The sequence below is a fragment of the Phasianus colchicus genome, chromosome 1 (assembly GCF_987193195.1).
Source record: "Phasianus colchicus chromosome 1, bPhaCol1.hap1.1, whole genome shotgun sequence".
NCBI classification, from domain to species: Eukaryota; Metazoa; Chordata; class Aves; order Galliformes; family Phasianidae; genus Phasianus; species Phasianus colchicus.
Window position 1 is genome coordinate 5177148 of NC_143436.1, and position 16886 is coordinate 5194033.

Consider the following 16886-nt stretch of genomic DNA (forward strand, 5'->3'; position numbering starts at 1 on the left):
CAACAAGCTAAAGGTAGCTGCTCAGCACCTTCTTGCTGATCCCCAGTAAGAATCCAACCGAGTCTCTGCAGAACCTATGTGGTGAAGTTTTCTCTTGTGATGGCACACTCTCTTCATGCTGTAATCCATTGTGGAGCATTGCTACAGCATAGTCAGGATTTCCCATCTGAAATATCTATGGGAAAAAATGCCTTATGACAGATACTTAAATATTTTATGAAACATTTATGGGCATCTTTCTACGGATATGGATAAGCATGCTCACTTAATCACATTTACTAAATGACAAGTTTCAGGAAATAAGACCTCATTTATCAATTGACAACTTTCAGCTTCGATTATCTGTGTGTCAGATGAGTTCCTAAATACAACAACATTTGCAAAGCTTCCCCAGGGATCAAACACAGGATCAGAAAATCAATACCTATTTATCATCAATAATCAGAGCCTGTCCTAACGCAGCTGAGAAATGGGCTTCTCTTTAGACAACTTAGAGGATCTTTGTGTTAACTCCAGAAGCAAAATTCAAGGGACGAGGAGGCAAAATTCAAGAGAGCTTAGGAAAACAACTTTGATATCAGTCAGCTTTTCAGAGAACTTAAGAAGGTCAAGAGTGGTATATCTGGTGCCCTGGACCACACTTGGCCAGCTCTGCTCACCCACACTGCTGACAGTTGTGCTCCCTGAGAACAGCCTTTGTACGTTGGGGTTTGGCCACCATCACTTCCAGCTCCACCCACAGCACCTCAGAGCTGTGGGACTTCCAACCTGAGGGGACTGCAGGAGCTCCCTGACTCTCCCTGCGCTCATTCCCACTTCTTTCCCACAGATTTCTCGTGACAGCCCGGCTTTGTTCTCATCCCCTTCTTCCATCTCCACCCTAGGAGTTTCTTTCCTTACTAAACAAGCTGACTTTTGCAGCCATTTTATTTAGTCTCGTGTCTGTGAGTGACTGATACTGTACAGAACCAGAGTGCCCTCAGACCTGACAGCACTGCCCACGTGCAGGAGGAAAGCCCCAGCTCTGAGGCAGCTGGAAGCAGCCCCGAGGCTGACGTGTACCCTGAACACGGTGGCACCCCCACGCCCAGAAACAACCCCAGAGCTGCGCCTGTCAGAGCAGCGATTGTCCATGAGGATTTTGGACACTCTCTCTCCCCCAAGGTGGGGCCAGAACCCAGCACAGCCTGGATTGGCCCACGTGGAGGAAGGTCTGGGAAGGCAACGGGGAGGAAGGAACCCTGTGGTTGAGATCTCTATCTCTGCCCACTTCAGGAAAAGCAGCCAACAATGAAGCTGACAAATGAGTAGGAGGTCACCCAGCTTTATTGTGTTGGCTGCTGGGGACCAGAGCCAGCAGTTGGGAATGGAATACGGCTTCTCCTATGCAGATGTTTGATGCTGGCTGCGGTGATGTTTGTTCCGAAGATGGACTCGGAAGCGTCTCGGTGTTTGGGATGGCTCCTGCTCATGGTCTCTTCAGGGCCGGCTGTGGGAATTTGAAGCCTATTGACCCACATGGAGACGGCTTCGTGTGCGGGGCCGTCCTTGCTGTCTGGGCTGTTGTCTGTCGTCAGGCAGCGAGGGCTCCCTCGAGGGCATCTGCCTGTTGCCACGTTGTCTTCTGGGGCGGCTTTGTGAACTTGAGGCCTGACGGTGTAATGGGGAGCGGCTTCTCGTCTGGCCCGACCGCCGCCGCCTGGGACGCACTGTGTGAGCAGCTGCTGGGGACTCTGTGCAGGACCCCGATGCCCTGTGTCTGGTGGAGGTCTGCGAGCTGCTCTCAGCACCTGGGGCAGGTGTCCGTCTGCTTCTTTGGCGCCCTCGGCGCTGCCCAGAGAAATCCCGAGCCTCGCGTGAAAGCGGGCGGAGCTCCGACTCGGGCTCACTGGGATGGCCACTGTGCCCAGGCAGCTGGGAACTGTGGGACAGGCCCAATGCTGCCTGGCTGGTGGATGCCGAGCTGATGTTTTCAGGCACTGAGGAGCTGTGGGATGGCCTCAGTCCCTCCTGGCTGGCACTGCTGGGGCCAGCGAGCTCCATGTTTGTGCTGGAGGCTGTAAGGGAAGGCAGGAAAGTCAGCAGGATGAACCTGCAGCCCCAAGCTGCGACAGGCTCTCATCCCTCATGGAGCACAGAGACAAGGGCAAGGCCGCCCTGAGCTCCCAGTGCCAGCCCTTGCCTGGAACCAGCCCAGGGACATGCGCCTGTTTGCATCTTACCGGTGCCCAGGCCAGCACAGCTGTCGCACTCCCAGCTGTCTGTGGTGTCTGCCAAGGAGGAGCAGCGCCGGTGAGTGCCTTGAGCAGCACAGGAGCTGCATAGGATCAGCTGCCAGGGCCTGGGGAAGCAAAAGGGGTTGTGTCTGTGAGGACAATAGAGCCAAGCCAGGGAGTGCCCAGCACATCTCTGGTGCTCAGTCCTCAGTGCTCAGTCAGGGGAAAACCCCCAAGCTGTGGTGAGGCTGAGATCCTCCATGGAGACCAGAGAACTGCTGAGGTAACTCACCCCTCTTCCTCTGCCTGCTCCCTTCCTCCTGGGTGAAGGCACTTGCTGACATCGCAGCGCCTGTGTCTCTCTTGCAGCGATGCATATGCATCATCGTCCTCCCATGATGGTGGTCTGCCGAAGAAAGGAGAGAAAGTGATGATCCTCCACTGTCCCCAGTATAAGTTCCAAGGTTATCCCAACACATCCGCCCCAACTCCATTTCCAGCTTCTCCATGAAGCTGGAGCACATGCTCATGAGACAGCCCGGGCAGGCCTAGCACTGCAGCCTTAACGCCAGCAGAACTGGGCAGAAGGACACCAACCTGAATGGGATTTGGATCCCATGGATGGCCATTTCTCTAAAAAACTGAATGATGTCTCGGCAACTGGGGCACTGGAAGCTCAAAATGCCGGTATTCAAGGCCAGTTGCTGCAGGAGAATCACAAGTAGAGTGAGCGTGAGCAGAGCCTTGTGTAGCTGAGCACCAAGCACGCCTGCAGGGTGAGGAGAGGGCTCCTACCTGGATACAGCCCCTGTGGAACCAGGCATGTGTGCATGCTGGGCACACCATGGTGTAGTAGGACACGGTGTACCCCACAGGCTCAAAGCAGATGAGGCAGTTGGTGTCTTCTGCTGGAGCTTCCTCAATTTCCTGCTGAGGGCGGTGCTCCCAGCAGTAGGACCTGGGGGAAGATGGAAGAAGGGATGGGGCACGGTGAGAAGTGCTGCGAGGAGGGCACAGGACCCAGAAGCAGACCCAGGCCTTGGCTCTGGCTCTGGCAGCCTGCTGGGAGGTGTCGCTGTGGGTTTCTCACTGGCTTGGCTGCTGCTGACAGCCCTTACCTGCATGGCCCAAAGAATTGGGTGACACATTCCCCATCCATGGCGCAGGGCAGATGGAAGCTTCGTTCACAACTGCTCTCTGCGCAGCTGATGGCAGCTCCCCTCTCGCCACAAACACAGCATTGCTGGAAAGAAAGAGCAGAGCAGAACCATCAGCGGCAGGTTCAGGGCCTCCGTGGCCAGCCCCACACCTCTGGGCAGGACACGGGATGTGGACACTGCTGGGTCACACTCTACAAAGATGCCTGGTAGACAGGGCTCATCTCCTACGGCAGGACTTGTTCTGGAGCTGTTTGGAAGGGCCTCTGCTCTCTTTGGGTCCAGACTAAGATGGTATGAGCCTGTCCTGGCACAAAACACCCCGCTCCACCCAGGTCCTCACCTTCTGGTTTGCCTGCTTGACTGCGTGTCTGACGACAGCAAGGGGGAGGTCCTCAATTCCCAACCCATCAGGAACAATGTTGGCAAAGGTCTGAAAACAACAGGATACCATCAGGTCAGAATGGAAATGAGCATCTCTGGCAGGAATCTGGAAGGAGCCCGTGGGAGAACTCACCAAGCAGAACTCATGGACGTAAATTCCACTCGCAAAAAATGTGTGCCCGCAGATGTTTGGGTCGACATCCGCTCGGTGACACAGCACACACACTGCAGAAGAGAGAACGAATGTGAGCACCTGGCGGGGCCGGGTGTCCCTGAGGGCTGTCCTCAAGGTCCTGCTCTGTGCCTGCCGTGCTGGCTGGAGGCGGTGGAGGGGAAGGGGCCATGGCAGGCCCAACAGTGCCAGCGGGCAGTCACAGCCCATGCTGGAACCCCCTTGCCAAGGAGCAGAGGGACCCTGCCTTGCAACAGTTGGAGAGTCCCTGCCTGCCCCTTCCTCGCCTCCCATCCGCAGGCAGACCCTCAGCACTCCTCTGCCTGTTGGCAGGAGCTGTGCTCAGGGCTGCTTTGATCTCACCTGGCTCCTCCGAGCTGGAGGCCTTCCTCTTCCTATTGGACATGATGTGCGTCAACAGTGAACACTGTGAGAGTCCCTGCACTCTCCGCGCCTCACCAGGCCGCACTGACACTCGGCCTGAGCCCGGCAGCCCTTGCTCTGCTCCAAGCTTCACGCGTCACAATGGTCGCTCTGTGACACCCACTGTGACACCATGGTCACCACCTCAGTGGGGGTGTGGGCGTGGGTCCCCAGGCAAGAGAGCAGAGGCTCTGGCAGGCATCGCAGAGCCAGGTCAGGAATTATGTCTTCCCTCAACCTGCTGGCACTGCTCCCCCGGCCAGAGCCAGGAGCAGAGCTGTCCCTTGGCCAAGGCTGCAGCCCCGGAGCCACATTAGCATTTCTTGCCTGAGTCCAGTCTTGGTTTCTAGAGAGTCTAGTAAACATTTGCAAGTCAACAGCATATTTGGTATCTAACGAGTGTGGTGGGTGACTTTCTATGTGGTTTGATAGGCATAGGACAAGGTGGAATGGTTTTAATCTGAAAAAGGAGATTAGATTAACTCTTAGAGGAAATACTTCACTCAGAGGTTTGTGAGTGGAAATGCACTGGAACAAGGTGCCCAGGGAGGCAGTGAAGTCACCGTTCCTGGAGGCGTGCAGGAAACATGAAGATGTAGCAGTGAGGGACATGGTTTAGTGGGCATGGTGGGGACGGCCCAATCTGGATGCCGACCTGTGCAGGCTGCTGAACCTGCCCTGGCAGGGGGGTGGACATGATGATCACCAGAGGTCTCTTCCAACCCCTACAGTTCTGTGATTCTGTACTGCAGCCTCTTTAGCGGCAATGTGTGGATGTGTGAAGGTGAGAACTTTGAATCTCTCATTCTTCATCCGTCACCTTCTTTGTCCTAACTGCTACTACAACGGAGTTCTCCATTTGTTCATTGCATTTTGCCGGCTTTGATTTGTCTCCAAATTCTCAGCACAACCAACATTTTGTTATCATGATATATGCTTGGGAATAATACTCTTCCCACAGGAAAATTTATTTTTCTCTTTTACCTTCCTTTGTCTAAGTACAGGACAGCCCTCATTGTAAAGATCTTCACTGGCATGGTTAAAAAAATAGTCACATAGAAAAAGAAATCAGAGCTTTAAGATACAGCCTGCAACAAAACCAGCAGTCGTGGGAAGGAAGAACAGGGCTGTAGAATGGGATGAGTTTGCACACTTTTCTATGGCTGCTGCTGGGCTGCACCTGCTCCTGTACATATTTTGTCTTCCATCTCTAAAAACTGAAATGCAAGGAAATAAAAGGAAAAAAAAAAAAAAAAAACAAGGAAAAAAACACCAAAACCCTGATTGCCCTGGGATACAGCTTCTCTGGGCAGCTGCCATGCATTTCCAATAGCTTTGCATCCATGGGCAGCAGGCACTGGGAATCAGAGCCTGGTTTGTGAACTCTGCTTACCTAGCTGAGCACTGGGGGTCCCCTTAGACAGCTGAGAAGATCCTCGTGTTCACTGCGATGCTAAATTCAGGGGACAAGGAGGCACAACTTGAGGGAGCTTAGAAAGCCAGCTTTGACACCAATCAGCTTTTCAGAGAGCTTAAGCTGGTCAAGAGCAGTATACCTGATGCCCTGGAGTCACAGCCTCTCCTGCTGTGAGAACTGAATGAGCTCCAAACTTGTGCATCTTTATGATTGCCCAGAGAAGCTGTGGATGCTCCATCCCTGGAGGCATTCAAGGCCCCACTGGATGGCATCCTATTCTAACCGTATATTGTGGCAACCCTGCCCATAGCAAGTGGTTGGATCTAGTTCAGCTTTTAAAGTTGCCTCCAACCCAAGCTTTTCTGTGATTCTGTGGCAACCACCTCTGCTGTAATACCGTTGCCATGAGCTGAGCATCTAATCTTCAGCGTTTGCCCCAGGGCACGTCTCCTCCAATCTACTTCTGTGTTGTGGGCAGTAGGGAAAACATTAATGGTGTGCATCACACCTTAGCTACAAAGTAGAAGTCTTCCACACTTGCAGACACATAGGCGATTCAGTACAAAGCTTACTTGAAACAAGAGAAAGAAAACTCCCAGACTTACTATTTATGAACCCTGGACTGCCCAAGCACATTCCAGAATGTGCTTGAACTCTTGTGTCTGCGGACAAGCTCAGCTGAAAGTTCTCTTCCTTTGGTGCCTTTTCACTGCCAGTGCCCTGTTGGCCATTTTTCTCTCTCTCTCCGAAGACATACCCTGCCTGTTCCCTCTTTCTCAAAATTTTGACATTCCTCTTTGTTCCTGTTTTTTAAAGTATTCTTTTATTTCTCATTTAAGCTGAGTGCTGAAAACTTCTACTAGGCAACCCTAGGGAAATTCTGCTGAAGGTGAGATGTTCCAAGACTTGGAGAAGAAATGAAATAAGACCCTGAAGCTCACACAGCAATGACAAGTAGAACCAGATGTGAGATACGGGCTGGCATCGTGGAATGACTGGCATCTGTGTTTGGATTTGTCCTGCTCAAAAGAAATGCTTGTCTGTAACCGTCAAAGCTGCAGCCCTTATACAGACACTGGTGGGAAACTGGCCTACTCATGGCATGATTTCCTTCAAGTCTACACCAAAATTGAGTTGGAAAAACTCAAAAGCCAACGTGGCAGAGGATCTGTGACCGCCTCAAAAGATGCAGCTGTTAGTAGAAAGCTCTGGCAAAGCATATTGAGCTCTGCTTTTTGCTCTGTAAGACCGATTGCCCTGTAAATGGTAGGTGGGACAAGAGGCATCCGCGACATCTCTGGGCAGCCTGTTCCAGCACCTCACCACTCTCATAATAAAATACTTCCCCCTGAAATCCAACCTAAATCTTTCCTCCTTCAACTTAAAACCATTTCCGCTTGTCCTGCTATTATATACCCTTTCAAAGAGTTGACTCCCCTCCAGTTTATAGGTTCCCTTTAGGTACTGAAAGGCTGCAGTGAGGTCACCCTGCAGCCTTCTTTCCTCCAGGCTGAACAAGCCCAGCTTCCTCAGCCTGTCTTCGTAGGGGAGGTGCTCCAGCCCTCTGATCATCTTTGCAGCCCTCTTCTGAACCCTCTCCAACAGCTCCCTGTCTTTCTTGAACTGGGGGCTCCAGACCTGGACACAGTACTCCAGATGGGGCCTCACAAGGGCAGAGTACAGAGGGACAATCACCTCCCTGTCCCTGCTGGTCACCCCTCTTCTGATGGAGCCCAGGATTCCATTTGCTTTCCTAGCAGCAAGAGCACATTGCTGGCCCACGTTCAGTTTTTCATCCACCAGGACCCCCAGGTCCTTCTCTGCAGGACTACACTCAAGGACTGCTGCTTCCAGTCTGTATGGATGCCTGGGATTCCTCCGGCCCAAGTGCAAAACCTTGCACTTCACTGTGTTGAACCTCATTAGATTCACCTGGGCCCACCTTTCAAGTCTGTTGAGGTCCCTCTGAATGGCATCCCTTCCTTCCACTTGTGTCAAACGCACCACTCAGCTTGATGTCATCAGCAAACCTGATGAGGGTGCACTCGATTCCATGGTCGATGACATTGATAAACATGTTAAAGAGCGTTGGTCCCAGGACAGACCCCTGGGGGACACCGCTCATTACCAGCCTCCATCTGGACAGAGAACCATTAACCACCGCACTTTGTCTGTGGCCTTTCCTAACCAATTCCTTAGCCATCGGGTGGTCCACCCACCAAATCCACATCCCACCAATTTGGAGATAAGGATGTGGTGGGGGACCATGTCAAAAGCCTTGCTCAAGTCCAGGTAGAAGACACTGGTCGCCTTCCCTTTGTCACCACCCTCCAATTAAAGAATTTCCTCCCAACATCCAACCTGTGTCTCCCTCATGTCTTTAATGTCATACTTCACCAGCAGCACAGACAAATCTCTCAGATAGTTGACACTCTCCTCTATGGTTGTCACTTGCCTGGATAACATACCGGATCTATGATTCGATCATCTTCTTTGAAGGGATATCTCCAGAATTTCAGGGCTCATATCCCTTTACCAATTGCTTTGTTGATGTCCCCTTCCTTAGAAAGGGATCCCAGATGCCTTGCTTCACTGCTCGCTAAGTCCAGGCTCTGGACTCTGTTGCAGCCAGGTGACAAAGTGCTCGTGTTCTTGCCCACACTGTGTGCATTGATGTAGGTGCATTTGAGCTGAGCTGAGCGGAGCTGTTGGCCTCACCCCCAACTCTGGCATGGTCCCCCCGGGCTCGTCTCCAGTGAGCCTTGTTTTATCCCCTCCCCCCTTCATACCTACTTCCATGCCCTCTCAGTGAGCACTGTCAGCTCCTGGGCCAGGATCCATTTCCCCTTTTGAGACAGCTGGGACCTATCTGTGAGTCTCCCCATGGACAGAAAAGCCAAAATTCCCACGACAGCACCTGCCTCTCAGACATGTATTTATCAGATGGGTTTTCCTGGCCTTCTCAGTTTCCCTCACTGCCACTGAAGGGGTACAGGACAACATCACCTGTACTCTCACTCCATCGTCTAAGCGCCCCATTCCCCTGGCATCGTGCTTATAGCACTTAGGCTTCCCTCAGTGACTTCATCACTGCCAGCCTGAACTATCAGAAAGGGATAACAATCAGCAGGGTGAACCAGGCCAGGAAATTTTCTGCTAATGTGCCTGTCCAAGTCACAGGGAGGCAGCATACATCCCTGCAGGTAGGGTCTGGCCGACGTATGGGGCACTCTGTTCCCTTAAGATGGGAGTCGCCTATGATAATTAATCCCTTTCCTCCTTGGTGGAGGCGACTTAGAGGTGTGGAGTTGACTGCCTCGCCCTGAACAACCTCCTGGATTGACCACGCTCTTTGCCAGCTCTGTTTGCTCACACTCCTGGGAGCCGCGCTCCTTGAGAACAGCCTTTATACGTTGGGGTTTGGCCACCATCACTTCCAGCTCCACCCACAGCACCTCAGAGCTGTGGGACTTCCAACCTGAGGGGACTGCAGGAGCTCCCTGACTCTCCCTGCGCTCATTCCCACTTCTTTCCCACAGATTTCTCGTGACAGCCCGGCTTTGTTCTCATCCCCTTCTTCCATCTCCACCCTAGGAGTTTCTTTCCTTACTAAACAAGCTGACTTTTGCAGCCATTTTATTTAGTCTCGTGTCTGTGAGTGACTGATACTGTACAGAACCAGAGTGCCCTCAGACCTGACAGCACTGCCCACGTGCAGGAGGAAAGCCCCAGCTCTGAGGCAGCTGGAAGCAGCCCCGAGGCTGACGTGTACCCTGAACACGGTGGCACCCCCAAGCCCAGAAACAACCCCAGAGCTGCGCCTGTCAGAGCAGCGATTGTCCATGAGGATTTTGGACACTCTCTCTCCCCCAAAGTGGGACCAGAACCCAGCACAGCCTGGATTGGCCCACGTGGAGGAAGGTCTGGGAAGGCAACGGGGAGGAAGGAACCCTGTGGTTGAGATCTCTATCTCTGCCCACTTCAGGAAAAGCGGCCAACAATGAAGCTGACAAATGAGTAGGAGGTCACCCAGCTTTATTGTGTTGGCTGCTGGGGACCAGAGCCAGCAGTTGGGAATGGAATACGGCTTCTCCTATGCAGATGTTTGATGCTGGCTGCGGTGATGTTTGTTCCGAAGATGGACTCGGAAGCGTCTCGGTGTTTGGGATGGCTCCTGCTCATGGTCTCTTCAGGGCCGGCTGTGGGAATTTGAAGCCTATTGACCCACATGGAGACGGCTTCGTGTGCGGGGCCGTCCTTGCTGTCTGGGCTGTTGTCTGTCGTCAGGCAGCGAGGGCTCCCTCGAGGGCATCTGCCTGTTGCCACGTTGTCTTCTGGGGCGGCTTTGTGAACTTGAGGCCTGACGGTGTAATGGGGAGCGGCTTCTCGTCTGGCCCGACCGCCGCCGCCTGGGACGCACTGTGTGAGCAGCTGCTGGGGACTCTGTGCAGGACCCCGATGCCCTGTGTCTGGTGGAGGTCTGCGAGCTGCTCTCAGCACCTGGGGCAGGTGTCCGTCTGCTTCTTTGGCGCCCTCGGCGCTGCCCAGAGAAATCCCGAGCCTCGCGTGAAAGCGGGCGGAGCTCCGACTCAGGCTCACTGGGATGGCCACTGTGCCCAGGCAGCTGGGAACTGTGGGACGGGCCCAATGCTGCCTGGCTGGTGGATGCGGAGCTGATGTTTTCAGGCACTGAGGAGCTGTGGGATGGCCTCAGTCCCTCCTGGCTGGCACTGCTGGGGCCAGCGAGCTCCATGTTTGTGCTGGAGGCTGTAAGGGAAGGCAGGAAAGTCAGCAGGATGAACCTGCAGCCCCAAGCTGCGACAGGCTCTCATCCCTCATGGAGCACAGAGACAAGGGCAAGGCCGCCCTGAGCTCCCAGTGCCAGCCCTTGCCTGGAACCAGCCCAGGGACATGCGCCTGTTTGCATCTTACCGGTGCCCAGGCCAGCACAGCTGTCGCACTCCCAGCTGTCTGTGGTGTCTGCCAAGGAGGAGCAGCGCCGGTGAGTGCCTTGAGCAGCACAGGAGCTGCACAGGATCAGCTGCCAGGGCCTGGGGAAGCAAAAGGGGTTGTGTCTGTGAGGACAATAGAGCCAAGCCAGGGAGTGCCCAGCACATCTCTGGTGCTCAGTCCTCAGTGCTCAGTCAGGGGAAAACCCCCAAGCTGTGGTGAGGCTGAGATCCTCCATGGAGACCCAGAGAACTGCTGAGGTAACTCACCCCTCTTCCTCTGCCTGCTCCCTTCCTCCTGGGTGAAGGCACTTGCTGACATCGCAGCGCCTGTGTCTCTCTTGCAGCGATGCATATGCATCATCATCCTCCCATGATGGTGGTCTGCCGAAGAAAGGAGAGAAAGTGATGATCCTCCACTGTCCCCAGTATAAGTTCCAAGGTTATCCCAACACATCCGCCCCAACTCCATTTCCAGCTTCTCCATGAAGCTGGAGCACATGCTCATGAGACAGCCCGGGCAGGCCTAGCACTGCAGCCTTAACGTCAGCAGAACTGGGCAGAAGGACACCAACCTGAATGGGATTTGGATCCCATGGATGGCCATTTCTCTAAAAAACTGAATGATGTCTCGGCAACTGGGGCACTGGAAGCACAAAATGCCGGTATTCAAGGCCAGTTGCTGCAGGAGAATCACAAGTAGAGTGAGCGTGAGCAGAGCCTTGTGTAGCTGAGCACCAAGCACGCCTGCAGGGTGAGGAGAGGGCTCCTACCTGGATACAGCCCCTGTGGAACCAGGCATGTGTGCATGCTGGGCACACCATGGTGTAGTAGGACACGGTGTACCCCACAGGCTCAAAGCAGATGAGGCAGTTGGTGTCTTCTGCTGGAGCTTCCTCAATTTCCTGCTGAGGGCGGTGCTCCCAGCAGTAGGACCTGGGGGAAGATGGAAGAAGGGATGGGGCACGGTGAGAAGTGCTGCGAGGAGGGCACAGGACCCAGAAGCAGACCCAGGCCTTGGCTCTGGCTCTGGCAGCCTGCTGGGAGGTGCCGCTGTGGGTTTCTCACTGGCTTGGCTGCTGCTGACAGCCCTTACCTGCATGGCCCAAAGAATTGGGTGACACATTCCCCATCCATGGCGCAGGGCAGATGGAAGCTTCGTTCACAACTGCTCTCTGCGCAGCTGATGGCAGCTCCCCTCTCACCACAAACACAGCATTGCTGGAAAGAAAGAGCAGAGCAGAACCATCAGCGGCAGGCTCAGGGCCTCCGTGGCCAGCCCCACACCTCTGGGCAGGACACAGGATGTGGACACTGCTGGGTCACACTCTACAAAGATGCCTGGTAGACAGGGCTCATCTCCTACGGCAGGACTTGTTCTGGAGCTGTTTGGAAGGGCCTCTGCTCTCTTTGGGTCCAGACTAAGATGGTATGAGCCTGTCCTGGCACAAAACACCCCGCTCCACCCAGGTCCTCACCTTCTGGTTTGCCTGCTTGACTGCGTGTCTGACGACAGCAAGGGGGAGGTCCTCAATTCCCAACCCATCAGGAACAATGTTGGCAAAGGTCTGAAAACAACAGGATACCATCAGGTCAGAATGGAAATGAGCATCTCTGGCAGGAATCTGGAAGGAGCCCGTGGGAGAACTCACCAAGCAGAACTCATGGACGTAAATTCCACTCGCAAAAAATGTGTGCCCGCAGATGTTTGGGTCGACATCCGCTCGGTGACACAGCACACACACTGCAGAAGAGAGAACGAATGTGAGCACCTGGCGGGGCCGGGTGTCCCTGAGGGCTGTCCTCAAGGTCCTGCTCTGTGCCTGCCGTGCTGGCTGGAGGCGGTGGAGGGGAAGGGGCCATGGCAGGCCCAACAGTGCCAGCGGGCAGTCACAGCCCATGCTGGAACCCCCTTGCCAAGGAGCAGAGGGACCCTGCCTTGCAACAGTTGGAGAGTCCCTGCCTGCCCCTTCCTCGCCTCCCATCCGCAGGCAGACCCTCAGCACTCCTCTGCCTGTTGGCAGGAGCTGTGCTCAGGGCTGCTTTGATCTCACCTGGCTCCTCCGAGCTGGAGGCCTTCCTCTTCCTATTGGACATGATGTGCGTCAACAGTGAACACTGTGAGAGTCCCTGCACTCTCCGCGCCTCACCAGGCCGCACTGACACTCGGCCTGAGCCCGGCAGCCCTTGCTCTGCTCCAAGCTTCACGCGTCACAATGGCCGCTCTGTGACACCCACTGTGACACCATGGTCACCACCTCAGTGGGGGTGTGGGCGTGGGTCCCCAGGCAAGAGAGCAGAGGCTCTGGCAGGCATCGCAGAGCCAGGTCAGGAATTATGTCTTCCCTCAACCTGCTGGCACTGCTCCCCCGGCCAGAGCCAGGAGCAGAGCTGTCCCTTGGCCAAGGCTGCAGCCCCGGAGCCACATTAGCATTTCTTGCCTGAGTCCAGTCTTGGTTTCTAGAGAGTCTAGTAAACATTTGCAAGTCAACAGCATATTTGGTATCTAACGAGTGTGGTGGGTGACTTTCTATGTGGTTTGATAGGCATAGGACAAGGTGGAATGGTTTTAATCTGAAAAAGGAGATTAGATTAACTCTTAGAGGAAATACTTCACTCAGAGGTTTGTGAGTGGAAATGCACTGGAACAAGGTGCCCAGGGAGGCAGTGAAGTCACCGTTCCTGGAGGCGTGCAGGAAACATGAAGATGTAGCAGTGAGGGACATGGTTTAGTGGGCATGGTGGGGACGGCCCAATCTGGATGCCGACCTGTGCAGGCTGCTGAACCTGCCCTGGCAGGGGGGTGGACATGATGATCACCAGAGGTCTCTTCCAACCCCTACAGTTCTGTGATTCTGTACTGCAGCCTCTTTAGCGGCAATGTGTGGATGTGTGAAGGTGAGAACTTTGAATCTCTCATTCTTCATCCGTCACCTTCTTTGTCCTAACTGCTACTACAACGGAGTTCTCCATTTGTTCATTGCATTTTGCCGGCTTTGATTTGTCTCCAAATTCTCAGCACAACCAACATTTTGTTATCATGATATATGCTTGGGAATAATACTCTTCCCACAGGAAAATTTATTTTTCTCTTTTACCTTCCTTTGTCTAAGTACAGGACAGCCCTCATTGTAAAGATCTTCACTGGCATGGTTAAAAAAATAGTCACATAGAAAAAGAAATCAGAGCTTTAAGATACAGCCTGCAACAAAACCAGCAGTCGTGGGAAGGAAGAACAGGGCTGTAGAATGGGATGAGTTTGCACACTTTTCTATGGCTGCTGCTGGGCTGCACCTGCTCCTGTACATATTTTGTCTTCCATCTCTAAAAACTGAAATGCAAGGAAATAAAAGGAAAAAAAAAAAAAAAAACAAGGAAAAAAACACCAAAACCCTGATTGCCCTGGGATACAGCTTCTCTGGGCAGCTGCCATGCATTTCCAATAGCTTTGCATCCATGGGCAGCAGGCACTGGGAATCAGAGCCTGGTTTGTGAACTCTGCTTACCTAGCTGAGCACTGGGGGTCCCCTTAGACAGCTGAGAAGATCCTCGTGTTCACTGCGATGCTAAATTCAGGGGACAAGGAGGCACAACTTGAGGGAGCTTAGAAAGCCAGCTTTGACACCAATCAGCTTTTCAGAGAGCTTAAGCTGGTCAAGAGCAGTATACCTGATGCCCTGGAGTCACAGCCTCTCCTGCTGTGAGAACTGAATGAGCTCCAAACTTGTGCATCTTTATGATTGCCCAGAGAAGCTGTGGATGCTCCATCCCTGGAGGCATTCAAGGCCCCACTGGATGGCATCCTATTCTAACCGTATATTGTGGCAACCCTGCCCATAGCAAGTGGTTGGATCTAGTTCAGCTTTTAAAGTTGCCTCCAACCCAAGCTTTTCTGTGATTCTGTGGCAACCACCTCTGCTGTAATACCGTTGCCATGAGCTGAGCATCTAATCTTCAGCGTTTGCCCCAGGGCACGTCTCCTCCAATCTACTTCTGTGTTGTGGGCAGTAGGGAAAACATTAATGGTGTGCATCACACCTTAGCTACAAAGTAGAAGTCTTCCACACTTGCAGACACATAGGCGATTCAGTACAAAGCTTACTTGAAACAAGAGAAAGAAAACTCCCAGACTTACTATTTATGAACCCTGGACTGCCCAAGCACATTCCAGAATGTGCTTGAACTCTTGTGTCTGCGGACAAGCTCAGCTGAAAGTTCTCTTCCTTTGGTGCCTTTTCACTGCCAGTGCCCTGTTGGCCATTTTTCTCTCTCTCTCCGAAGACATACCCTGCCTGTTCCCTCTTTCTCAAAATTTTGACATTCCTCTTTGTTCCTGTTTTTTAAAGTATTCTTTTATTTCTCATTTAAGCTGAGTGCTGAAAACTTCTACTAGGCAACCCTAGGGAAATTCTGCTGAAGGTGAGATGTTCCAAGACTTGGAGAAGAAATGAAATAAGACCCTGAAGCTCACACAGCAATGACAAGTAGAACCAGATGTGAGATACGGGCTGGCATCGTGGAATGACTGGCATCTGTGTTTGGATTTGTCCTGCTCAAAAGAAATGCTTGTCTGTAACCGTCAAAGCTGCAGCCCTTATACAGACACTGGTGGGAAACTGGCCTACTCATGGCATGATTTCCTTCAAGTCTACACCAAAATTGAGTTGGAAAAACTCAAAAGCCAACGTGGCAGAGGATCTGTGACCGCCTCAAAAGATGCAGCTGTTAGTAGAAAGCTCTGGCAAAGCATATTGAGCTCTGCTTTTTGCTCTGTAAGACCGATTGCCCTGTAAATGGTAGGTGGGACAAGAGGCATCCGCGACATCTCTGGGCAGCCTGTTCCAGCACCTCACCACTCTCATAATAAAATACTTCCCCCTGAAATCCAACCTAAATCTTTCCTCCTTCAACTTAAAACCATTTCCGCTTGTCCTGCTATTATATACCCTTTCAAAGAGTTGACTCCCCTCCAGTTTATAGGTTCCCTTTAGGTACTGAAAGGCTGCAGTGAGGTCACCCTGCAGCCTTCTTTCCTCCAGGCTGAACAAGCCCAGCTTCCTCAGCCTGTCTTCGTAGGGGAGGTGCTCCAGCCCTCTGATCATCTTTGCAGCCCTCTTCTGAACCCTCTCCAACAGCTCCCTGTCTTTCTTGAACTGGGGGCTCCAGACCTGGACACAGTACTCCAGATGGGGCCTCACAAGGGCAGAGTACAGAGGGACAATCACCTCCCTGTCCCTGCTGGTCACCCCTCTTCTGATGGAGCCCAGGATTCCATTTGCTTTCCTAGCAGCAAGAGCACATTGCTGGCCCACGTTCAGTTTTTCATCCACCAGGACCCCCAGGTCCTTCTCTGCAGGACTACACTCAAGGACTGCTGCTTCCAGTCTGTATGGATGCCTGGGATTCCTCCGGCCCAAGTGCAAAACCTTGCACTTCACTGTGTTGAACCTCATTAGATTCACCTGGGCCCACCTTTCAAGTCTGTTGAGGTCCCTCTGAATGGCATCCCTTCCTTCCACTTGTGTCAAACGCACCACTCAGCTTGATGTCATCAGCAAACCTGATGAGGGTGCACTCGATTCCATGGTCGATGACATTGATAAACATGTTAAAGAGCGTTGGTCCCAGGACAGACCCCTGGGGGACACCGCTCATTACCAGCCTCCATCTGGACAGAGAACCATTAACCACCGCACTTTGTCTGTGGCCTTTCCTAACCAATTCCTTAGCCATCGGGTGGTCCACCCACCAAATCCACATCCCACCAATTTGGAGATAAGGATGTGGTGGGGGACCATGTCAAAAGCCTTGCTCAAGTCCAGGTAGAAGACACTGGTCGCCTTCCCTTTGTCACCACCCTCCAATTAAAGAATTTCCTCCCAACATCCAACCTGTGTCTCCCTCATGTCTTTAATGTCATACTTCACCAGCAGCACAGACAAATCTCTCAGATAGTTGACACTCTCCTCTATGGTTGTCACTTGCCTGGATAACATACCGGATCTATGATTCGATCATCTTCTTTGAAGGGATATCTCCAGAATTTCAGGGCTCATATCCCTTTACCAATTGCTTTGTTGATGTCCCCTTCCTTAGAAAGGGATCCCAGATGCCTTGCTTCACTGCTCGCTAAGTCCAGGCTCTGGACTCTGTTGCAGCCAGGTGACA

General features: G+C 52.9%; 2 protein-coding genes across 3 annotated transcripts; both read right to left on the reverse strand.

Moving 5' to 3' along the window:
* Nucleotides 1–1191: 1191 nt before the first annotated feature.
* LOC149919367 (E3 ubiquitin-protein ligase PHF7-like) lies at nucleotides 1192–4375 on the reverse strand. The gene is made up of 9 exons (XM_090134460.1): nucleotides 4293–4375; nucleotides 3891–3982; nucleotides 3717–3806; nucleotides 3335–3459; nucleotides 3012–3174; nucleotides 2814–2920; nucleotides 2509–2622; nucleotides 2223–2341; nucleotides 1192–2057 (listed from the first exon to the last, which is right to left on the reverse strand). Exons 1-9 carry the CDS (start codon nucleotides 4333–4335, stop codon nucleotides 1507–1509), a joined length of 1404 nt encoding a protein of 467 aa, XP_089990586.1. The 5' UTR covers nucleotides 4336–4375; the 3' UTR covers nucleotides 1192–1506.
* A 4829-nt stretch (nucleotides 4376–9204) lies between these two features.
* LOC149919368 (E3 ubiquitin-protein ligase PHF7-like) lies at nucleotides 9205–12862 on the reverse strand. 2 transcript variants are annotated; one of them, XM_090134429.1, is made up of 9 exons: nucleotides 12773–12855; nucleotides 12371–12462; nucleotides 12197–12286; nucleotides 11815–11939; nucleotides 11492–11654; nucleotides 11294–11400; nucleotides 10989–11102; nucleotides 10702–10820; nucleotides 9205–10536 (listed from the first exon to the last, which is right to left on the reverse strand). In XM_090134429.1, exons 1-9 carry the CDS (start codon nucleotides 12813–12815, stop codon nucleotides 9986–9988), a joined length of 1404 nt encoding a protein of 467 aa, XP_089990555.1. In that variant the 5' UTR covers nucleotides 12816–12855; the 3' UTR covers nucleotides 9205–9985. The 2 variants fall into 2 exon arrangements, with proteins under 2 accessions (XP_089990555.1, XP_089990554.1); XM_090134428.1 differs by having other exon boundaries at nucleotides 12371–12862.
* Nucleotides 12863–16886: the final 4024 nt, after the last annotated feature.